At 39.5% G+C, this 24,063-nt stretch overlaps 1 protein-coding gene across 3 annotated transcripts; it reads left to right on the top strand.

Moving 5' to 3' along the window:
- The first annotated feature begins 438 nt into the window (after positions 1 to 438).
- Positions 439 to 23,725, top strand: si:dkey-159a18.1 (sortilin). 3 transcript variants are annotated; one of them, XM_076875780.1, is made up of 23 exons: positions 439 to 3,581; positions 4,501 to 6,067; positions 6,262 to 8,493; positions 8,791 to 8,853; positions 9,400 to 9,476; positions 9,550 to 9,646; positions 10,062 to 10,229; positions 10,385 to 10,458; positions 10,704 to 10,750; positions 11,543 to 11,679; positions 11,768 to 11,851; positions 14,053 to 14,113; positions 15,075 to 15,227; positions 15,936 to 16,033; positions 16,116 to 16,215; positions 16,313 to 16,487; positions 16,582 to 16,775; positions 17,330 to 17,522; positions 20,757 to 20,873; positions 20,956 to 21,097; positions 21,191 to 21,297; positions 23,099 to 23,179; positions 23,401 to 23,725. In XM_076875780.1, exons 3-23 carry the CDS (start codon positions 8,233 to 8,235, stop codon positions 23,468 to 23,470), a joined length of 2,499 nt encoding a protein of 832 aa, XP_076731895.1. In that variant the 5' UTR covers positions 439 to 3,581; positions 4,501 to 6,067; positions 6,262 to 8,232; the 3' UTR covers positions 23,471 to 23,725. The 3 variants fall into 3 exon arrangements, with proteins under 3 accessions (XP_076731895.1, XP_076731894.1, XP_076731896.1); XM_076875779.1 differs by having other exon boundaries at positions 4,501 to 8,493; XM_076875781.1 differs by having other exon boundaries at positions 4,501 to 8,493; positions 23,062 to 23,179.
- The last annotated feature ends 338 nt before the right edge of the window (positions 23,726 to 24,063 follow it).

The raw sequence follows: 24,063 nt of genomic DNA, 5'->3' as shown, positions 1-24,063 counted from the left end.
GATGAATCCAAGGTCCACTACTGACGATGTGTCCCAAATTTAAAATGATAATATAGATCAGATCTCTAATCCCTAAACCTAACAAAGGAAGGAAAATGGCAGATTAGCCTGGGTAAAAGACCGAAAGTTGCGACACACAACGATGTGTGCTGCTGGCAAAGTTTCTGGGCTGCCTTTCCTCATAACAGCCGTCCCTCAAGAGTCTCTCCATCTAAAGCAATGCAGAATCAGGGACTGTAACATCTAGTCCTTTCTACTGAAAAAGGTGGTAGTACTGATGCCTCCTAGTAAGAAGATCCTTGGTTAGAATCCAGTCTGTTGGGGCAGCACCCTGGCTCTCTCCCTATGACTGAGATAGGCCCCAGCAACCAAGTTACCCTGGATAGACAGACAAAAATGAGGAGGTGATCTAGCAAGTAGCGGTGTGCGATTCGATCCGATACCAAAATAAAAGCTGTGAACTGGTAAATACGGTCCAGTATTGCTGATACTGATACCGATACTTTTCAATAAATAAGGGGGATGCGTAATTGAATCGCTAAATCTCAATTAATTTTCATGACCTTAAGTGTTTTTTGTGATGTTTCCTTTTTTATTATTAAATAGTTAAAACCCAGGACATAATTAGGACAAAGTTTGTAATTAAAGAGAAAGTGCTTTATTATCTTTTTTTTCCAGAAAAATCGTAAATAAAAAGTGCACGCAAACCAGTAAACACATTAAAACAAACAAGAAATGTTGAGAAACTATAATACAAAAATTACAATTAAATTTCTCAAGAACAAAAACAACAACTGGTGAAAATATAAATAATATGTAAACAACTTAACAACCCCCAAAGCGTCTAAGTCACATCACGTGACGGCGCAACATCTAAACACGAGAGGGGGAGCAAAGTGTGCCCGCTCTGCGCTGACACAGGAGCGGCTACTCCGGCGACCTGGCTGTTTCGTCTTTGGCGAAACCAAAGCATTGGAAACAAGAGCGGAACTTAAAGTAAAGAATCGATCTCACCGGGCTAGTATCGATCTGATACCGTTACCGACTTGGTACAGATACAATCGATGTTTGGATCGATCCGCCCAGCAAGACAATAACTTAAAGCACACAGGGTAAATCAACAATAGTGCTGTGGCACTGTGTGCTCGTTGATCAAGGCATCCTAGAGATACTGAATCGGGAGGAATGGTTTCATGTCATAAAAAAATGTACACATGGTAAAATCTGAGCAATTTATAAAGTATCAAAATATTGTAACTGAACATGTGTAATAATGACATTTTTTTAAAAAAATGTACAGTGCTCTATTGTTACTCTAAAAGTAAGTATTTAAAGGTTCGGTCAAACAAAGATCAAATTAACCTCTTTTTGTTTTTATTGTAAAATAATGCTTGTTTTGGCATGTGATAAGCCAGGGTTGGATCTAACTCAAAAGCCAAGCACACCACACATTTACTGGCGAATGACTTGGTTGACAAGTCATTACCCACCTTGGTCAGTCCTCCTTTCTGCCTTTAATAATGATGCTGAATTACAAAATTACCTCGCTTTACGGACATGTGTTATCCACTATGACCTAAAACTAACTGAGCCAATAGAGTCACATGAAGGCCTTTACTAATTTGACACAGAAACTGAGCTAGTGGCTGATTCCTCCATTCATTATTTCATTACTGCAATAACTTGACATAGCGTCCTGCCGTGCCACAGCAAGAAGGAGTTCACAGCAAATTTGCTTCCATTGCATTCAACCTTTTGCCATTTCACACACTTCGTCAACTGATGTGTGAACATGTTTCAGCTGTTGGTGCTGGTGCAGGGCATACGAAGCATTTGTAAGATTTTAGAGCAGCAAAACTGAAAGCTAAAATCTGATATTGCCACTTCTTAGCCATGAAGACAGGCAGGATCTGGCATGTTGGGTTTCAAGCAGCAAATTCTTGGCATAGCAACCAGCCTCAATTTTGTAGACCTGCCACATAACCTTAGTTCATTTTGATGAATTGTGGTTGGAGTGGCTGGTTTGGTGGAACAGCACTGATGGATGCAGGTGTTCTTAAGGCGGCTGACCAGACTGACACCCAGGATTTGGCACAGGCACCTTATCTGTGAGATTCGAGCTTGTCCATGCCCTCATTTAGAAGGAGCCAGTACTTAGAGCCATACAGAAGTGTAGTAATAATGAGAGGTTTTCCAGTTGTGTGGCTTCTAAACACATGATGTGAACTTGTAAGCAATTTTGAATGATCATAGTGGAACTGTAGGGTCAAGTGAATTTGGTCCCTGTCACACAGGCCTAGACACTGGTCCACAACGATTGGTTTTTGGGGGAAAATGTATATTTCCTAACATTGGCAAGTTGGCATGCACTTTACCAACCTTTACTACTGCTTGTCAGGTAGTCCACTAAAAGAGAAAGTAAAAAAAGAGAGTTGCTACAAAGAGAGCAGCAACCAAAGCAATCATGAGGTTTTTGGTGCTGCACACTCTTTGCAACTGACCAGCAACAGCCAGCAACCTCCAAGAACCACTGCCAACAAATCTGGGAATGCATGTTTTTCCCCAGCAGCTGGTGGCTTCCCCAGCAAGCTAAAACCTTTTTAAGGTTTCTCACTTGACATTATGCACACATTGCTCAACTGATGTTCAAATATTAGATATGATACAACCAAAAACATTTTATTGATTGCATGGCTGCCTGTAGTTTTTCATGTTTGAAACTTACTATCTTTATCAAACTAAGTGTGATGCAGAGCAGAAACTACACCTTGGAGAACAGCTAGACAGATGTTGTAGACAAGTTTAATTTGGTCAACAATATGCTAAAGACCAACGCAATTACATTTGGATGCCAGTTTCTCTAGCGGCAGGGTGTCACTGACAGTAGGGCTGCGTGACTCTTTATCAATCAATCTCCCAGCAACTACTGGAAATTAGTTGGGGAATCTTCATTTTCCCTCACAACCGGTTTGCCTGGTCTCTAAGCCCGAGTGTCACGATTCCAAAATGGCACATTTTTGCAAAACCTGAATGTAGTCAAGAATAATTAACAATTGCTGGCCATTAAAAAAAAAGAATTTAGCTTTAAGGAAATTAACCACAGTCCACACACTTAACTGTCATTTTTTCCCCCACTAGAAATCGTTTACAAATTTCCCATATCCTTATCAGATAATGTGTCAGTCGTGAACTGACTATCGACACAACAAATAGGCCGAAAGTGATTTGAGTGCTGTTAAAACAGGAAATTAATCAACAGCCTGGAAAACCCAGAACTCTCCTCTTCGTGACGTCGTCTATCATACCACAGCAGAGAGTGAGAGGGGGAGTCAGACCGTGCCACAGCAGAGAGTGAGAGGGGGAGTCAGACCGTGCGGGCACAGCAGCGGGTTGGACGAAGAGTTCCTCACCTCGCACGAAGAAACACTGTGTGAATTAACAGACGGACAAAATAACCAAACAACTTAACTGGTTTCTTTGATGATCTGTGCCGTGTCGTGTCGTGCCCGCTGGAGAAACAGAGCCTGCACAGCTTCGAGAAACGAGAGAGAACAACGGTTTACAGATCGGTGGATATTCCGGTATGTTATCGTGCCATTAGAAACCATGTCCCAGTCTTTAAGAGCCTTTCGGTTAAAGTACCGACAAGCAGCATTTAATGTCTGTGTTTTATCGCATTGAAAGCCATGCGTCTTTCGCTTTCTGACTGTTGCCTTGAGTCGTCCCTTACTCTTTTATTTTTCACTTCTTTTAAGTAAATTTGAGCACAGTGAATAAGTGAAACTATTACATCCGCATTGAAAGTAACAGCTGCATCGTCGAAAATGTGTAGAGACGTAAGGACTTTAGATTATTCCTCAGGGTAAAGTTGATTCTTCCAGACGTTTGCAAACGCAGCACGAATTATCTTCCTGTTGATGTATGCCGGTGATTCAAGCTTCCTTCCTAGATCATTTCTTTCTAAAACAGAAGGCTTTTACTCGTTTACTGTGTCTTGTGGTGAATTTTGTACTCCGGTCATCGAGATATAAACAGTGATCAAAATGCACATGAACTGTTTCAAAATTCAGCTACCTGCTTGGCTTCAAAAATCTGTAGGCTGGTGACAAGCTATCTGTCAAACATGCATAGATCAATGCATGTTTTTGTTTAGGTTTTTTTGCCTCAGCTTTTCTTACAAATCTTTTACCTGATTTTTTTCCCCCTTTTTTTTTTAAATCTGCTGTAGAATAGGATTACCAACTGTCCTTTTTTGCACTTATAGACTTATAAAAGCCTATATGACATTTTTTTTTTAATTTCACCATTCATTAACCGCACAGAGAAGGCTTCGTTTAAATATGTTAAAGTTTTCTTTAAGCAGACAGTATTAAAGTTCTTCATGACTGGTCCAAGTGTCCTCTTTTTTTTTTTTTTTTGGAAATCTAAATATGGCCCCCCTGCTGTAGAATTAATGTTTGTCTGTCATCAAAATCTGAATATTTACTTCTCCTTTTGCAGGCAGCTCTTCCTCACAGAAACCATGGTGGCAGCCATCCTGAAAATGTATTTCTTTGGAACAGCACTTTCCGTCCTTGCAGTCCTTTATGAAATTGCAGACTCCGTTGGTGGTCTCATGCACGTGCAGGACCATCACTACTTACAGGAGCTGAACCAACAGACAGAGAGGGACATTTCTTCAAACAACTGGAGAGGGCGGCCCGTGACTAAAAACATTGGCTCATGAGAAGATCGTCATGTTGTAGTTTTTGGACATGTTCTGCAACTGTCTGGAAGGACATGGGATGTTCACTTATGTGGATTTATGGTCCAAATGGTTCTTTCTGTTTGGGCACTTTTTTGTAGCCCATTGTCTGCTGTCATGTCTTGTAGCAGCTATTGTGTAAAACCACTACTGAACACAGAACACATTCCTTGTGTTAAAAGTACACATTTTGTATATAATTTTCTAAGCAACGTGAATGAAAACATTGGGGGATTTTTGATGAATGTCTTTGATGTGTGTAAGTTTATTGCAGCATGTAGAAGTCAGAGTACAAGGTGTGCGTTTCAGTTTGGTAGTGACCCAGCAACTGAACTTGGAGTCAAAAAGAGAAAAGCAGGCTGCCATAAAACTAACAGGTCTTAACAAAACATGACTTCTCTAGAAAATGGGAAAAAAAGAAAAAAACTTTCAGACTTCCAGCAAAAATTGCGCAACAAGCTCTCCACTGTGTAAAGATCTGTCTGCCTTTTTGTTGTGAGTAAGGTTTTGTGAATCAAATATGTGTTGCGCGACAAAGCTGGGAAATGATCTGTAAAAGCTGAAAAGCACGACTCTGTGCAGGATTTCAACGTGAATAAAGGTAAAATGTTGTAAATAACATTTGTTCTTCTTATCAAGCGCAGATACCATCTCAGGCTTTTCAGGAGACAAAATCAGAAAATAGAAAGTGAACAGTGAATCACTGTTGGGAGCTAAATCAGAAAACCTCTGGTCACAGGAAAAAAAAATCTAAAAAGGAAATCATATTAATCAAAGAAACAGCATTTTGGGGGAATTTTAACGTGAATTATATAAGAGTTTTGTGGTTTACCACTTTATGATCTCTAGTTCTTTCAAGTGGACAAAATAACCATTGAAGCTTGAATGGTTTCACTGCACAAAAGACTTGGCTCTCAGTCTTTGATTATCCCAAGGGCTTTTAAAGTGTTTTTGGGAAGCAAACCCAAGCACAAATAAAACCAAGTCAGAGACAAGTCATTACAAAGAAGTTTTTTGTGTTTCTACACACCCTTAAGTTCACTTCTGTGGTTTCTGCTTCTGTACCCTAATAGGATATGGGATAATACATTTAAGACACTTTACCTTTAAACCTAATTGGAACCATGTATTATTCTACCTATTATAGAATTCAGTTCATTCATCCAACCATTTTCTTCCACTTTTCATGGGACAGGCCACGAGAGCAGCAGCCTAAGCAGCAAAGCCCACACCTCTCTCAGAGGAAAACTGAGGCCTTCCCAGGCCAGCAGAGAGATATAATCTCTCCAGCATGCCATGCGTCTGCCCCGGGACCTCCTTCAGGTGGAACATGCCACTCAGTTCAATTCAATTTTATTTACATAGCGCTAATTCATAACAACTTTTTCCTAAAGGCACATTATATTGTAAGGTACATTAAGCTACAATATTAGAAAGAAACTCCAGCAATCACAAAACTCCATTTCAGCAAGCATTTGGCGACAGTAGGAATGAAAATGTTTTATCCCTATTATCAGGAAGAAATCTTCAGGAAAAGCAGGCTCAGGGAGAGGAATCCACCTTCCGTAAAGACAAGAGAGGGAGGACAAAAGACACACTACAGGAAAGAGAGGCAGTGTGAAATAATTGCTAATGATTAAATATTGTGTTGTATAAACATGCATAGAAAGAAGAGATAAGACTGAAGTGCAAACACTTAGTGCATCATTGGGAAGCCCTCAGCAATCCAAACCTACTATAGCAATAATTAAGGCAGCATTCAGGAACATCTGATCAAGCCTTAACTATAGGCTTTAACATTAAAAAAAATATTAAGCCTTATTGTAAAGTAGAGAGTTTCTATCGCCTGAATCTGAACTGGGAGCTTTTAGAGCGAGCTGATAACAACGAATTACAATAGTCCCCCTGCAGAGATAAGTTCCTTGCCAAGTGTCTTAAGAAGCTCATTCATCATATCAGCAGTGGGATGGTTCTCTAATGTTATTGGGGTGGCACACCAAAAACTGAATTTCCAGTTTTATTATGCTGATATCAAATATACGTTACTTGAAAATGGCAAAAATGAGAGAAAGAAAAAAAATCATAAGCTTAGTTAATTCCCCGCTATTAAAGTTGATATCACTGAAAATAGGCACATATGAAAAGCGAAGAAGATTTTGAAATCCATAATAATCAGTTTTAATTGATTGATTGACTGGAAGTCCAGCCATCGCTTTAGATTTTCGGCAGAGCTAGGCTGAAGCAGATTAAGATTCACTCTCCCACAAAGCAAATTTTGGGTGGGTGGCCAGAGCCCCCCACTGACCACCCATTGGTGGCGCCCATACTTATTGCTGTCAGTTTTCCAATATCTCGAGTGCTTTTTCATTATAAGGGTTGTAGTTGTACCTAAAACCAAGTCATTAGAGGTGACTCATCATAAGATTATGTTTTGTGTTTTTAACTAATGTGCCACACTTCAGTTCTCACAAATTATTAGATATCTTGTTTTACCACTTCAGTGGTTTCGGTTTCCTACCCTTAAATGCATACAGCACCATTATAATTAATTTTCTTTACCTTTAATCCTAATTGAAACTATGTATTAATTCACTTTCTATATCTGTTAAGATGAAAGTTCCTGTAATAGTTCACATGGTGTCTTGGAAATAAAAAAGTATTCCAAAGGGAAAGCCTGTTACAGCTGCTTTCACCCCGCGGTGAAAGCACCTGTGTAATTCTGTGGCACCGCCCCCCGGCCAAAAAAACCCAGCCCTCTGATTCCTTAGATCTGACTTGTTCAGGACATGACTATGAGGTCGTAACAACTTAACTAGATGAATCATAGCCATAATTCCCTGAGGTATTTTGCCAGCATAGCCTATCATGTTCATACATGTAAATATGTAAGAAAGAATTGTGTATGTTTCTGTTATGTGTCCTGTGTACTGTTTGTTTGTATATGTGTCTTTCTGGCTGCTGTTTCAACCAAATTTCCCCTTGTGGGACAATTAAAGGATTATTCTATTCTATTCTACACATCTGAAAGCAACACAAGTGAATACATGTCGACCTCTTGCGTTAACCTGCCCATACTACTGCGATTTTATGTCACATTAACGTCTCTTATTTCTTTCAAAGCTTGCCAGAACTTTTCTTTTGAAGCTGTCCTTAAAATGTCCTTAACTTCTGTAAATGTGAATTCCAGTTGTTTTTTGTTGTTGCTAATTCATTTGTTAATATATTGACGATAAGTGAACGAATCACGAATTAATCTGTTGTTTTAAGACAAACTTTTTTCTCCCTGCAGTTAGGTCACCAGGATGCGGGCAGAAGCACCTGCTGGTGGTGGAAGTGCCACTTAGCGCAGCACTTTTTATGTTAATGACCCGTCCAAGCACTTCCCACACCCACTTACCTTTAGAGTACAACAAAAGCGAGTCATTATTGCCAGGGATATCGGTCAGTGGGACTCTTTTTTTTTCCATTGCAGTCACATCACTGTCGACATGATCTGGAGACATTTGATGCTTTTGGGGGTGTCCGTCGTTCTTCTTATGAGAGTTGAATGCAGAATCAAGGAGGGAAAGACGCTGACTTTCCGCCGGACTCAGCATAGTGAGAGCCAGGACCAAATGCGCCGTCGCCCCAGGAGGGATGCCAGCAGCTCCCCAGGCCTTTCCAAGCCTTCACATGGTCCTCCCTTCACCTCTTGTCGGCTCCTTCTCACCCCCGCCGAACACGAGGTTCTGGATGATAACACACACGAGGTGAGCTGCAGCTTGGTCAATATAGGCAGGTGCAATGTCCGTCGTGCCTTTTATTTAATGTAAAGGAGGAGATTCCAGGACTTTGAAGTTGGTACCCGTTTTTATTTGTGTTTTGCAATGCTTAACAGGGTTTCTCAACCAAGTGAAAGTAATATAAACACGTATAGTAATGTAAGCCCGTATACTCATTTGGCAAAGAGTATTATTGGGAAAATTACAGGAAATTGTGAGAAGAGATCTAATTTAGCTCGTTAGGCCTGTTTTTGTGATGTGTGAGTTTTTCTCCTCTCTCTTTAGACAGGTTTTAATGGTGATGATGGTTCCTACGTAATTCTCACATGGGTTGGTGATGATACAGGGGTGAGTAGCTTCTTATACAGAAGGTTTATTGCATATAGCCTCTTACATGTCACAGGGGCACAATAGAATTCAATGTAGAGTTTGTAAAGGAAAAAAAGTGCCACAACACACAAATATGCATCAATATACGATAATGAATTAAATATAATTGAGGCTGATTTTAAACACAGCAAATTCTCCTCATTCTTTAATATCCGTGGGTATGTCATTTCACAATACCCCTGGTTTTATCCTTATCTTACTAGTTCTGTCAGTGACAACTGGAATATAGTAATGAAGTGTTAAGGAAAAAATAAGAAAAACCTACATTTCATTAGCTCTGACAGTGGTCACAATCTCTGAGCTTTCCATCTTGTACTTTAAGGATTTGTTTGTAGAATGAAAGCACAGATTTGACCAGGTTTTTGCGCTTTAAGAGACATGTTAGACAACATGCTGGTTTAAAATAAAAGCCAAATTAAGGTGTGCTAGAGTGGATCATCTTAATCTATCTGTGACTTTTTAACCCAGTGTTTAAAGTTGTAACTATATTTCTTCATTTGATAGGTGGTCTTGGTGCTGTCAACAATCAGTGGTCCAGTTCATCCTTTAAATGAAGGAGGCTCCTCACGACTTTACAGAAGGTGAGTTAGAATCTGATCAGCAACTACCGTGGGCACCTCAATCAAAACGTAACCATCTTTCCTCTCTCATCAGCACGGATTATGGCAAATCTTTTCATGACATTTCTCAGAGCATCAACCACACCTTTATTAAGGAGGAATTTGGAGTCAGTGTTGGACCTGGGATCTCTGTAAGTAGCACTATTTTACACTCTTACTAACACTTTTCTGTGGGTGTGCAATGAAAGAGCAGTTAGTGATGGTAAACTGCATTGCATGTTTGGCTGTGGACCTTGTGATGTTTTGACATGAAGGTGTGAAAATATCATGTATGCTGACATCTAATCAGCTTGAGTCTTACCCACTAGTGTTCTTACAGTTTTGTTCACAGACTGATTATATTGCACGGAGCTATGCAAGCAGAATCTTTAGCTGAGAAAGTGGATGGTTTTCTTCTTTCTTTCTTGAAATCACTAGTACAGAGCTTGCATGCACTGAATTTTAAGCAGACAATTCTGCACGAAACTACAAAAAGTTATTGACGAAGCTAAAATTCTTTCTCAAATTTCCATCTCTGAGCAGTTTTCCATTGATTTTTACTGACAGGTGATTTTAACAGCCGACACACCGGTGCTTAACAATCCAGGTGGGATTATCTTCACCTCCACGGATGCTGGTGCAACCTTCAAGTTCATCCAACTGCCCTTTCACCTGGCGCAGCCAATCGTGTACCACTTCCTCAACCCTGACTATCTTGTGGCCCTCAGCATTGATGTGAGTCTGTTGAACTTTTAAAGTCCCTTAGTGGTTTCCGTTGCTTTGTTTAATATTCCTGGCTATCACACAGACACACATGTTTATCATCCACACAAACACACATCAGGAACACTCCTTAATGTGTAAACATTGCTTTGTTTCCTGACTTTCAGGGTGGTCTTTGGCTTTCTCTGGACTTTGGGGCCTGGTGGACAAAAGTTCACGATGGAGTGCATTCTTTCTCATGGTGAGAATAAAGAAGGAAAAAGAGTTATTCAATATATCAAACAGTGATAGCTCTGTGGCACAAATATAGTAACAGCACTGGAAAATGCATAATGACATGCGTAACATGTGGGACTTTGAATAAACTGAGATGATACGAGCAAGGTTTTTATGAAGCAATAAATGCTTGTTTAAAAAGAAACATGACCTATTAAAATTGTGACATTTTGAGGTGTTTGTAATTTTTTTCCTTCCACTTTCCATCAGGGGAGCTGGCATAAATTTGTTCTTCAGCTGCAGTCAAGTAGATGCAGGTAAGAACCTGTAAAGCTGTTAAAGGGTTTTGTAAAACTGGTGCAATTTAAAGATCAGACACTTTGTAATACAGGCTTGTCTGTATTCTAGTGTGTATATATGTTTTTATTTTGTGTGTAACAGGGTTTGCATAGTCATAAGAATTCTGCTTTTAATGTTTAATCTAATCTGCATCTTTATGGCTTTTGCAGCCAAGTTAAAATCTTTATTATCTCACAGGAAAAATCCTTTGATTACGGGGCGGCATAAAAGCTATTAAAATACAATAAAACAATAAAGCAGCAGAAGAAGCTCAAAACTGACATGCTATAAGCACATTGCAAAACAACTAAATAAATTACCAAGTTGTGTGAGGAACTGAGGGGTAGAGTATAGTGTATTGAGATTAAGTTTGATTTATAATTGCTAAGATGACTAAATCCATTAGTAGAGCAGCGCTTATTCTTAGACAGCTACATGAGAAAACACTATTGCCTTACCCTCCACAGCTTTTGATTTGGTGGATTTTTACACTGAAAGTCCTTCTTGACACAACCCCAAAAGGATCTACATCTCCTTCCAGGATCAAACCAGACAACTTTCACTTATCCGTCAGATCACTACTCTTGTGTACATCAGAGCCTAATTTCACAAGCTCAAAATAAATATAAGTACTTTTTTTCACTCAAAACATTTATTGCTTGTGAGGGTGCATGCTTTATGCGGATGAGCAATGAGCTTAAATGTGTTTAAGGCAAGTGCACATTTCTTATTGAACTTATTCGTGTTATTATTGTCATTTGCCGATACAGTTGAGGCAGAGGAGAGGGGAGATTTAATCCTGAAAAGAACAAAGGACCTGGGGAAGACCTTCACCATAATCCATGAGGACATCTACAGTTTTGGTTACATAGGAGCGTTTCTCTTCTTCTCTGTTATGGAAGACCCGGTAAGATGGCTGGATCATTTTTTATACACTTTGGTCTATCGAGTAGTATATATTCCATCTATATAGTCATGCATTATTTTTCTCCTAGAGATCTCCTCGTGTGATGTATTTCTCATCAGACCAAGGAGATACTTTCAGTCAAGCACTCCTGCCTTCTGCATCCACTGAGCAGGTGAGAGAAAATATCAACCATCATTTCTGTTGAGTGTGTTAGCAACAACATCTAATATTCTACAGGTAGGTCTGGGAATTGAACCAATTATGTTTGGTAGTATTCAAAATGTAACTGTAGCACGAGGCAGTCAAATGTATGATCTTGATTACTTCTTAAGCGCTTAAAATAAAGTAAACTTGACTTCTTCTGACAGCCTAGCTTCACTCCTTACCTCACGTGACCCTCATACCCTCATGCAGCCAGTCAGTAACTCTTGGGACAACCTCCAAGGCGATGATCTAACTCATCAGTTTTTAGAATTAAAGAAGTCTCTTGGATGAGCGGCAAAACGTTTTCACAAACAAGAAGAAGTCAAGTTTACTTTATTTTAGGTGCTTAAGATTACCATGACCGAGACGACCAGGGATGTACACAGATAGATTGTGCTTACTTATCATTCAAACTAAAAGAGGATCTGTTCTGCAAGAATTCAGCTCCATTTTTAATCTTGGGCTCTACTAGAGCAGCTTTGTTTGATTCAAAGTCAAAAGTATTTAATATTTATCTTTGTGCAGATTCCCAGTGGTCTCTCTCTTTAGGCCAGCATAGCATGAAGTAAAATCCAAGAGCCTGTGCAGATTTCCTTGGCTTTAGTGTTGTTAACATTTCTATACTCCACCCTCTGTATATAATTTCATGTCTATATTAAATACAATACAGATGCACCTCTGTAGTGTAGAGGTTAACACATTCACCTTACACGGTAAAATTAACTTGTTCAGTCTGGGAGAAGAAACAAGCTCAGCCTCACAAGTAGTGTATTCCTAGATCTGATCCAGACTCTGGATAAAAGTGGAATCTGTGCCAAACCACACATGTGGATCCATTTGCTGTATGTGGGAATCACGTGGGCGGCTGAGAGTACTTAAAAAAAGCAACTGTGGGACAGAACTCATAAATTGTTTTGATAACAGCAGCATTATGTACAATGTAGCCAAAAAACCTCTTGGGAGGCTACAAACAGTATGAGACCTCATTAGAATCACAGTGAACACTGTGGAAGTGGTAGTAGAGCTTATTAGTGTCTTCAAGTACTAAAGAGTTACTTTAAACTAATCAAACTGGGAGATTTTGAGGTAATGCAAAGCATATTATAGCACTCTCTTAATGAAAACAGTCTAATATGTTAATAATGTTTTGGTGTTGGTACCAAAAAATATTACCAAAATTAGGGCAGTTTCTCAAGGGTCGCCCAACACGGTAGTGCAGTAACAGGCCGAAAATGAAATCAAAAGTATGGCTGATGATTTTTGGAGTCACTCGACTTCACACACCATCAGCTTTTGCCCTCAGGCAAATCTGATGAATGTACAGCAACGTTTTCGCTTTCTGATGAATCTCCAGTAGATTCATCACATTTGTCTGAGGGCAAAAGCTGATGATGTGTTCCCTCAGGCAAGTCTGGTGAATTTGCTGTAGGTAGATTCAGGAATTTTTTCAGATCTAATTGTACTGTAGGTACTGTACAATTAGATCTACTGTAGGTAAATTCATCAGGATTGCCTGAGGGCAAAAGCTGATGATGTGTGAACTCCACACATCATCAGTTTTTGCCCTCATTATTAATCCCCTCCTGCACTAAGTATATAAAAACAGATTGTCTAGTCAACACCGAAATTTAACCTTCCACTACAGTGCAGAGCCATTTGTCTGCTTTTTTTTATCAGCACATATCACTGACCCTTCAAAGATATAGTATTTTTACTGCTCTTAGTTCTTAGTAAGTTATTAATAAGCAAGATGTGGTTCTACCCTTTCCCTCCCAGCACAACACAGTAGCTTTAAATTGAATTGAATCGGCACTTATAACAAATTTTCTTTAAATGATAATTGAGATGTTTATCGCACCGCTCCGTTTGTCTTTGTGTCAGGTTTATGGGTGGGGAACATTAAAGATAAATGCAGATACTTCATTCATACTAAGGAAGTTGGTTGATATGCAGAAAAAACATCGGTGGCAACATTTTCCCTTTCAACACCAGCTGAACACACACCTGCTCTGATGAAACACCCACACATCTTGTTGACAGCACAAACACACATTCTGTCTCAAGAAGATTAGACAAGATTTATAGCAAAAAATTGAACGAGTCATCTCTTTTGTGTGTGCGTGTTTTTTCACGTCTGCTCTCGATTTTCATATGTGTCTCTGTTTGCAGTTTTATTCCATCCTGGATGGAGATGAGGATATGCTCTTCCTGCACGTGGACAACCCGGGAGGTATCAGACATACATAAACCCGCAAATGGGACCTTTTAATATCTTTGAAAATGTTTTCCATTCAAAAAGCCACATCTATAAAAATTAACCCTATGACTGACACATATTTGCGAACGTGTCCTCACAGCATATCAGTTTTTTTTTCTGTTGAAATGGAAAACTTCAACTGAAAAGACAAGACTGGTTTAACAAGTTCTTGGACTTGCTGACAAATCAGTCCATAATACTGAGTGTGTGTTTGTCCATGCAAGTCTAGATCTCATGGCTTTGTTCCTTTCCATCTCTGTTTTTATCTCCCTCTCCAACTCGTGCCCTTTCTTTTCCTTCCTCATTCAATTGGAAGGAATTTTATTCTCTTTTTAGTATAATACAATTTTTGGCTCACACCTGCTTGAGACAGTGGTGCATGGGTGGTGTGGGGTGACTTTGTCTTTTGCTGGCTGAAACGAGGAAGACTTAGGTTTCACTGCAAAAGCTGATAAGCATATCTTGGCATCGGGGTGTAACACAAATACACATGCACACACGAGGACACACATTCAAAAGCTTAACATGTCCCCATCACCTCCCTCAGGTGATGGAGAAATGTTTTATTATTATTATAATTTATTTTGTTAAGTCACTTAACACTGGCCTATGAATCATTCAGGCACAAGAATAGCACCTAACTCAAGGTATTAATCAATGCTTTTAACACTATCAGCCTTGGTTTAACCTCCTTAGAGTCCAGACAACAACATTATTGCAGTATTGGCTTTCAAATGTGCTAGAACTTGTTTTTTGGGGGTTTTTTTTGCATATGTTTCAATAAGTAACTGCACTGATTTACTATTTTTCTAGCAAAATATAAAGACATGAGTAGTGGCTTGAGACTTCTGCAAAAATTCAACTCTTTACATAGGAGAGGTTAAAATGTGTTGTAATTTTGCGAGATACATTCGTGCTTTCCGTTTTATTTCAGACACCTTCTTTGGGACCATGTACACCTCAGACGACCGTGGGATCTTGTTCTCCAAATCTCTAGAGCGCCACCTGTTTGATGGACATCGAAAGAGTGACTTCACCAACATTACTTCACTGAGAGGAGTGTACCTCACTAATAAGCTAGACGTTGGTAAGATTCTCCATACAGGTATTGTATGCATCTTCTGTCTCGTAGCTTTTCGTACATGACTCCTGTAAAAAATGGCTTTAAGCCAAAAGCTTTTGATTCCAACCCCCAAAATGTAGCCCCCAGTTGTCTGTTTTGTGACACTTTATGAGTTATAAGTGTTTGAATTGAGGAGATTGGACAGGCTGTCATGCCGCTTTCAATTTAGTGCTCAACCAATAACATCATTGTCTGACAGAAGAGAACACGACTGTCATCAGCAATACTGCAGTGCGGTGCTAAGAGAACAAAATATTACCCAACATTAACGAAACTAAGGAGCTGATTGCTGACGTGAAGAAAAAACAAAGACAAAGATCCCGGTTTGTAACACCCGGAGCAGGTGGACTCCACCCTGCTCATAAAAGCTACAAAAGAAAGAAAGAAAGAAATTAGTAGGAAAACTTATTAAACTTTACAGAGAGGTTGTCATGGCACATGCATGGCCTCAGCATTGTTGAGCAGAGCACAAAAGCCAGGCTGTGAGACTTCTAAAATCATCCCATAGGAACAGAAGCTCAGTCTTTTCTTTTGTTTTTTTTTTTTAGAGTAGCCTAAAAGCAAATCATTTGATTTTTCAATAAACAGCCATGAGTTGCATAATGAGAGTTATATCTAAAATCCTGATTGAACTTACTGAATATTGACCAGAATACTTCGTTTTTCTTTCAGATGGCCGTATAAAATCTGTCATTTCATTCAACAGAGGAGGGACGTGGAGACCGCTTAAAAAACCCGAGAACATAAATTGTGGAGACAAGATCAAGAGTGTATGTTACATAGAAAAAAAAATTAATTTATCTGTCTGTATGTATGTGTTTTCATTTTGATCTTTTTTTTTTCTTTTGCCAGTGCAATCTCCATATACATGGGGAACACAGTCGTAATAACCATATAGTTCCCATGGTGACCCTGTCTGAGCCGGCTGCTGTTGGTCTGGTTATTGCGCATGGTAATTAATTTGTAATTACTTTCAGTGCTTCAGTCCAAACCATTGTCCAAATACTGTGTAAAATGCACACTTATAGATGATTTCCTGTTTTTAACAGGCAGCGTGGGTGATTCTCTGTCATCATCGCAGAACCCCGACGTGTTTGTTTCCTCAGATGGAGGTTATAACTGGAGGGGGACGCTGAGGGGTCCTCATCACTACACTATATTGGACTCTGGGGGTCTAATTGTGGCTGTGGAGGCCCATCGTGAAGGACAAGTCAAGACTATCAAGTACTTTATTCTCATTTAAAGACCACAGGGAAGTGACAGGAAGTGTTATCTTATATTTAAAGTTTTCTCTTTTTCTACTGTTTTTCACCACCAGATTCTCCACGGATGAGGGTCAGTGCTGGAAGCTGTATAACTTTACGGATCAGCCCTTCTTCTTTGCAGGCTTGGCATCTGAGCCGGGGACCAACGCCATGACCGTCAGTGTGTGGGGCTTCCGGCCCGAGGAAGACGGCCAGCCCATGTGGGTAGCAGTCACCATTGATTTCCAGAGTCTCATTACCAGAGAATGTAAGTCTAATAACATCTACGATTACTGTGCACTCTTTGCTCTTCACTGGTTTCTATGGCATGTTGCCACCTGGTGGTAGGTTCATGTGAGTTGTATTAGCTGTTTTCCGACTGCAGAAGCAGGGATTTTCCACAACCTCTAAAAACCTGTAAAAACACATCCCGCTTGTTTTACCTCTGTTTATGACGCAGATTTGAAGAAGAAAACAGACCTGTTTGCATTTTTTTTTTTTTGTTTTCTCCTCTACAATTTGTGTGAGATGCTGTAATTAAACCACACCCTTTTATCTGGTGGTGAAAAGATAGATACTTTCCCGGGACTTTCGATATTTCCCCTGTGGCATTTTGCCTAGTTGTATTGCAGATGCTGTTTTGCACTTGCATTAGTAATCTTATGTAAGTGACGTAAGTGTTGGGACAGACTTATGCGTCACTAGTTTGACTAACATTGCCTAAAACTGCTTTATTTACATTCTAGGTTTGGTTTTGTTAAACCTGCATTTTTTAAAAGGATTGTTAGTGACAGTTAAATAGGTCATCACTGCCTTCATCAGGTAATGACAACGACTATGAAGAGTGGTTGGCTCATTCAACAGAAGGAGGGGACTCGGAAAGAAATGGATGTGTCCTGGGTGTTAAGGAGACCTACAGGAGGTTAAAGAAGCAATCTCTATGCCGAAATGGGCGAAGCTTTGTGGTGATGAAAAAGCAAAGCCCTTGTCTGTGCACCAGAGAAGATTTCTTGTGGTATGTTGGATTGTTTTGTTTTTAAATGGTCCTGTAACGTACTGCATATTATTGTAAAAACCTTTCATTTCATTACATTTTGCTTCCAGTGAGCCAGACTCTTTTCTTTTTTCCCTCTTTGTTTTTAATGACCTTGAGCAATAGTTCTCAAGGCTTTCTGAAGGTCTTCTAAAGTTTGTCTTTGCACACTGGCCACTTTTCCACTCATTTCCCGTCACTATTTGACCATTTTTTAAGCCACTTAATGATGTGATGAAAGTGGGCAGGTTTCAAAAGAAGTCATGGAAAAACTTAAAAAAAAATACTATCTACAGTATAGATGGACAGTATATGAACATCATGTTCTTAAGAAGTATCTCTCAGGTACATTATATTGGACTCTGGGACTGAGTATTTAAAAACAGACTCACTGTTTGGCGTGGCCAGAAATGGGCTCAGTGGAAGTGTGGCTGAAGTACGCTAAGTTACACAAGAACTGAACTGAAAATCAGTGGTACCAGGTCTTATGGAGTGATGAGTCTTAATTTGAAATTATTGGTTCAAGATGTCATCAGTATGTATGGATGAGATCAGGAAAGGTACAACAGTGATTGTCTAAAGCCATCTGTAAAGCACAGTGGATGCTCTGTCATGGTTTAGGGTGAGGAAAGTATTTGATTGCCAGTGGCTTAAATATTCACCATGTCAGTGATCCAAAGCACACAGTGAATGCAGTAAAAGCATACCAGGATGGAAGAACACACAATGGAACACTATCAGTCATGGATTGGTCTTCCCAGAGCCCAGACCTCAGTATTATTGGAGCAGTGTAGGATAATCTTAAAGGAGAATGGAACAAAAGGCAGAAACATCCAAAGAGCTTTGAATGTCTTTCAAGGAGCCTGGAGATTTATTCCTGAAAACAACTTAAAGGAATTAGAAGAAGGCTTGCTGAAGAGAGTACAGGCTCTGTTGAAGACTATAGATGGTTTTACTCAGTGTTGGGCAAGTTACTTTGAAAAAGTAATTAATTATAGTTACTTGTTACTTCTTCAAAAAAGTAACAGAGTTAGTAACTGAGTTGCAAGATATTAAAAGTAATTAATTACTTGAAAAGTAACTATTGCGTTACTTAAAAAAAAAATGTTTAACCCTCTGGGGTCCAGGGTATAATTGGCCATTGTTAACTACTTTTGATTTTCCCTCTACATTTCACATTTAAAAACTATTTATTTGCCTTGTTTGGTATCATCCTTTTCAGCACAACCTTACGTGTCTGAATTTACAGTTATGTTTTCATTTTGACATACTGTATTAACACAACTGATCTAAAATCAGACAAAAAAACATAAAATCCGACTAGAAAAAGTTATATTTTTTTTACTGTAACAACCACAGACATGTTTATTGAATCATATTTCATAACTTTAAATGCAAATATAAATTGTCAATTTTACCTTTTACCTTTTAAAAAAAAACATTTTAAACTATTTACATAACAATCAGCTTTTCTGCATTCAATAAGATGCCACGCAAATTATTTGTGCCACTCCAAAACAATTATTCCTGTCCACTATAAAGGAGAACATCACAGCCTGATACCTGCAGGTCTGACAGCAGCAGGTGTATCACTGCTCCTGTTTTTTACCTGGAGACAGCAGTCATCTCATTGTTCTGACACACAACACAAAACTACCCACAACACTACACACTAACTACACAAGACAACACATTAACTACACACTCCAAACATGCTAAACGTCTCACATCTCAAAACTCGCGCTCTCTCTTTTTCTACTGTCTTTCTCTCTCTCTCTTTCTCTCTCTCTCACTCCTAAAACTATCCCGTCTTTCTAAACAACCACATGTCATGTTGTCCATATCATTTTTTGATTGGTCGACATGGTGCATTTTTCCACCAACATGAACGGGCTGGTTTTTGCTGTTGTTTTTTGTTTTGTTTTTTTATTTTGTGGTCATAAGCAGAGAGTGCTTGCTAGCGCTGTCCTTAGACAGTAAACGTGACAAAAGTATTCAGGAAAAAACACCGAGTATATGTTGTTTATCATGACTCTGGTTTTACGTGGTCTATAAACACAATTTGAAAACTGGTATATATCACCTTGTTGCTTTGTCATCTTAAATTGGTCATGTGATTGGCTCACCACGACTACTTTATTCCTCCTCAGTCAAACAGCAGCACTCATGCGATTGTTTTGCCCCCTTAGCTCCAGGTGTTGTGCCAAAAAGTGATTGTCTGCCAGAAAGTGATTGCCGAGTGCAGCTGCTGAAAGCTGTAGCGCATAGTCAGCTTCTTCAATGCAACTGATATAAGGTGGAGTAAGCTGAACACAGCTTCAGCCGTCTGTTTGTTGAAAAATAGTAACGCTACCGCATCACATTTTCTTGTTAGTAACAGTAACAGCGTTGTAACGATAGAAATAGTAATTAGCTAGATTACTCGTTACTGAAAAAAGTAACGCCATTAGTCCCATCACTGGTCTTACTAAATACTGACTTTCAACCTCGCCAGAGTGTACAAACTCTATTTCCCATTTTTCTAAAAAAAAAAAAAAAATAAACAAGAGCTTAGTCAAGACTTTTGCACAATAAATAATAATATATTACTTTATCTTAGCTGTACAATGATTCGAAATTCTGAGGCCTTTGCTTACATCTCAGAAGTTCAAGATCAGCTTTTTGTTTTGCATTTACTTTTTCTGTTTGTTTGCTTGTTTTCCTTTTTAATGAAGAAAGGCGGCATTGTTCTGCTTTTGGCCTCTAGTTAATGGCTGTGGCTTTTAAATGAGAGTGTAGCAATGGCAAGTGTGACCTGAGTGCTTTCCTTGCCAAGGATGAGAAAGCAGACGATCATGAACTTCTTTTTGCAGCAAGCGACCAAGAGAGACCAGTGTTCTTACGGTGTGTAAAGCATAATGCTGCTCTGTCTGGGAAACGTGTGAATCACTCAAGCACAAAAAAGGCAGCTAACTCAAGGGATGCTGTGTCTGCACATAACAGACAACAAAATTAAAACAAAATTAAAACATTTTAATTGCATTCTTAGCCAAAGACATAGCTTCAGCCCAAAACCCAGCATTACTGTGTTTTTTTTTCCTTATGTACTGCATTTTCATGTGACTTTGCACATTTTTTAAAAATTTGCTGCACCCATTTTCTTGCAAAATATAGAGTTTAAGAAGAGAAAAGCATGAAGTGGTTGCACTAAAACTCTTTTTTTCTCCTTTACTACAGCGACTTTGGTTACTATCGACACATTAACACCTCAGAGTGTGTGAGACAGCCAAACGCTGCAAATAAAACCTATGAGCTCTGTTTGAATGGAGAGGAGGATGAGCTTCTGACAGAAGGGTAATTGCCTTCATAAAGCAAAGAGAAACACCACCTTTATGCACACATGCAAATCTCACTCTATTCCCTTTTGTCTTTGTAGGTACCGCAAGGTCCCGAGTGATAGGTGTGAGGGTGGGTTCAGTCCTCAGCTCATAAAGCAGACAGTCAAAGCCTGTGGTATTAAACCTAGTCCTGCTCCTCCTGCAATGTCCACATCTTCAGTCACACACTTTGACACACCGGTCAGTAGGTTGATTGTGCTCTTTCAGTCTTTGCTTCATTTTATAAAATTGTCTTTGTTTGGATAAATATCAACCTTTTCGTGTATTTTCCAGCGAGAACAGCTGGTGTTGATCCTGGTGTGTGCAGGAGCAGTCATCATCGTCCTCATAGCTATTGTTTCTGCTGTGATTGTTGTCAAGAGAGTGATTTATAGAAACAGGTGAGTCACGCATACGGTATCTGCTGCATGTTCAAATTTAAGCACACTGAAAGCTCTGACCGTGGTGGTCTCCTGCTGTCTGCTACAGTTCAATTCAATTCAATTCAATTTTATTTATATAGCGCCAAATCACAACAAAAGTCGCCTCAAGACGCTTCATAGATACAGAGAAAAACCCAACAATCATATGACCTCCTATGAGCAAGCACTTTGGCGACAGTGGGAAGGAAAAACTCCCTTTTAACAGGAAGGAACCTCCGGCAGAACCAGGCTCAGGGAGGGGCGGCCATCTGCTGCGACCGGTTGGGGTGCGAGAAGGAAGACAGGATAAAGACATGCTGTGGAAGAGAGACAGAGGTTAATAACAGATATGATTCAATGCAGAGAGGTCTATTAATACATAGTGAGTGAGAAAGGTGACTGGAAAGGAAAAACTCAATGCATCATGGGAATCCCCCGGCAGCCTACGTCTATTGCAGCATAACTAAGGGAGGATTCAGGGTCACCTGGTCCAGCCCTAACTATATGCTTTAGCAAAAAGGAAAGTTTTAAGCCTAATCTTGAAAGTAGAGATAGTGTCTGTCTCCCGAATCCAAACTGGAAGCTGGTTCCACAGAAGAGGGGCCTGAAAACTGAAGGCTCTCCCTCCCGTTCTACTTTTAAATACTCTAGGAACAACAAGTAGGCCTGCAGAGCGAGAGCGAAGTGCTCTAATAGGGTGATATGGTACTACAAGGTCATTAAGATAAGATGGGGCCTGATTATTTAAGACCTTGTATGTGAGGAGCAGGATTTTGAATTCAATTCTGGACTTAACAGGAAGCCAATGAAGGGAAGCCAAAACAGGAGAAATATGCTCTCTCTTTCTAGTCCCTGTCAGGACTCTTGCTGCAGCATTTTGGATTAGCTGAAGGCTTTTCAGTGAGTTTTTTGGACATCCTGATAATAATGAATTACAGTAGTCCAGCCTGGAAGTAATAAATGCATGAACTAGTTTTTCAGCGTCACTCTGAGACAGGATATTTCTAATTTTAGAGATGTTGCGCAAATGGAAGAAAGCAGTCTTACATATTTGTTTAATATGTGCGTTGAAGGACATATCCTGGTCAAAAATGACTCCAAAGTTCCTCACAGCGTTACTGGAGGCCAAGGTAATGCCATCCAGAGTAAGAATCTGGTTAGATACCATATTTCTAAGATTTTCAGGGCCGAGTACAATAACCTCAGTTTTATCTGAATTAAGAAGCAGAAAGTTAGCGGCCATCCAGGTCTTTATGTCTTTAAGACATTCCTGCAGTTTAACTAATTGGTGTGTGTTATCTGGCTTCATGGACAGATAGAGCTGGGTGTCATCAGCATAGCAGTGAAAATGTATGCTATGTCTTCTAATGATGCTGCCTAAGGGAAGCATGTATAATGTAAACAGAATTGGTCCTAGCACTGAACCCTGTGGAACTCCATAATTAACCTCAGTGTGTGAAGAGGACTCTCCATTTACATGCACAAATTGGAGTCTATTAGATAGATATGATACAAACCACTGCAGTGCAGTACCTGTAATACCTACAGCATGTTCTAATCGTTCTAATAGGATATTATGGTCAACAGTATCGAATGCTGCACTAAGGTGTAGCAGGACAAGCACAGAGATGAGTCCACTGTCAGAGGCCATAAGAAGATCATTTGTAACCTTCACTAAAGCTGTTTCTGTGCTGTGATGAGCTCTGAAACCTGACTGAAACTCTTCAAATAAACCAAATACAGGACACCGATATATCGTTTCTCCAACCTTCGACTCCAGGACGACGAAAACTCCACTGCAGCTGATCATGAAAGCGGCACGAGCAGCAATAGCACAGCCTGCCAACAGGACTCAGATGATGTAAGTGTTATTTAGCACTCCCAAAGGGTTGATTGATCTCTTCGTCTCTTCTTCAGACTCCTACTGAAAACGCTGCATTCGGATGAACAGAATCAACTTTTTGGGATTTCCTTACCAGCATGATTGAGCATGCATCGAGATGTTATTTAGCACTGTTTTATAATGTTTTCCAGATGGTGTAATTTTTCTCACACATACATTTTGTGTTCTCTTTTTTCTAGGATCTCATTGAATGACACAGCAGACATGATTGACACCAGCTGCACTGAAATGGACTGCATGTTGCCTTGATTTTCTCTTTTTTATTGAAGCTCCCCAAATGTTTGAATGTCTTAATTTATTGAGCTGACTTTGCTTTTTTCACTCTTTGTACATATGTATGTTTTCTTGATTTACATGTTTAACACATTGTACTTCTGTACAACATAAAAATAAAACCAAAAACAGAATGTGCATTTAACATGAAACAAATTCTGCATATTATGGAGTCTTCATCAAAATGTTACAGGTTAAATTATACTCCAATAAATTTCTGCTTAAAACCTGTCCATTTGATGGCGGTGTTGACGCTTTTATCGCTCCCATGTACTTTTAAAATGACTGAAGAAGAAGATGCAACAGGAAGTTGGTGTGACATGGTGAAGATTTTGTTTTTGACAGATGACTCACTACTAAAAAAACTACAAAGAGACATGGGACGGTAAACCGTTTCTAACAAACTTAAAAGTCAGTAGTTAGTGTGACCACTTTTATTCTTCAGAACATAAACTCTCTTGGCCAATCACTGACAGCATGTTTTTGCTGGCGGACTAATCTCTGATGGTACAAGCTCTCCAGGACTACTGGTTGAAATGCAACCCCAAACAGAGCCTCTGTATTACAGA

The sequence above is a fragment of the Maylandia zebra genome, linkage group LG17 (assembly GCF_041146795.1).
Source record: "Maylandia zebra isolate NMK-2024a linkage group LG17, Mzebra_GT3a, whole genome shotgun sequence".
Classification (NCBI taxonomy): Eukaryota; Metazoa; Chordata; class Actinopteri; order Cichliformes; family Cichlidae; genus Maylandia; species Maylandia zebra.
This window is presented reverse-complemented; position numbering and strand designations above follow the sequence as displayed.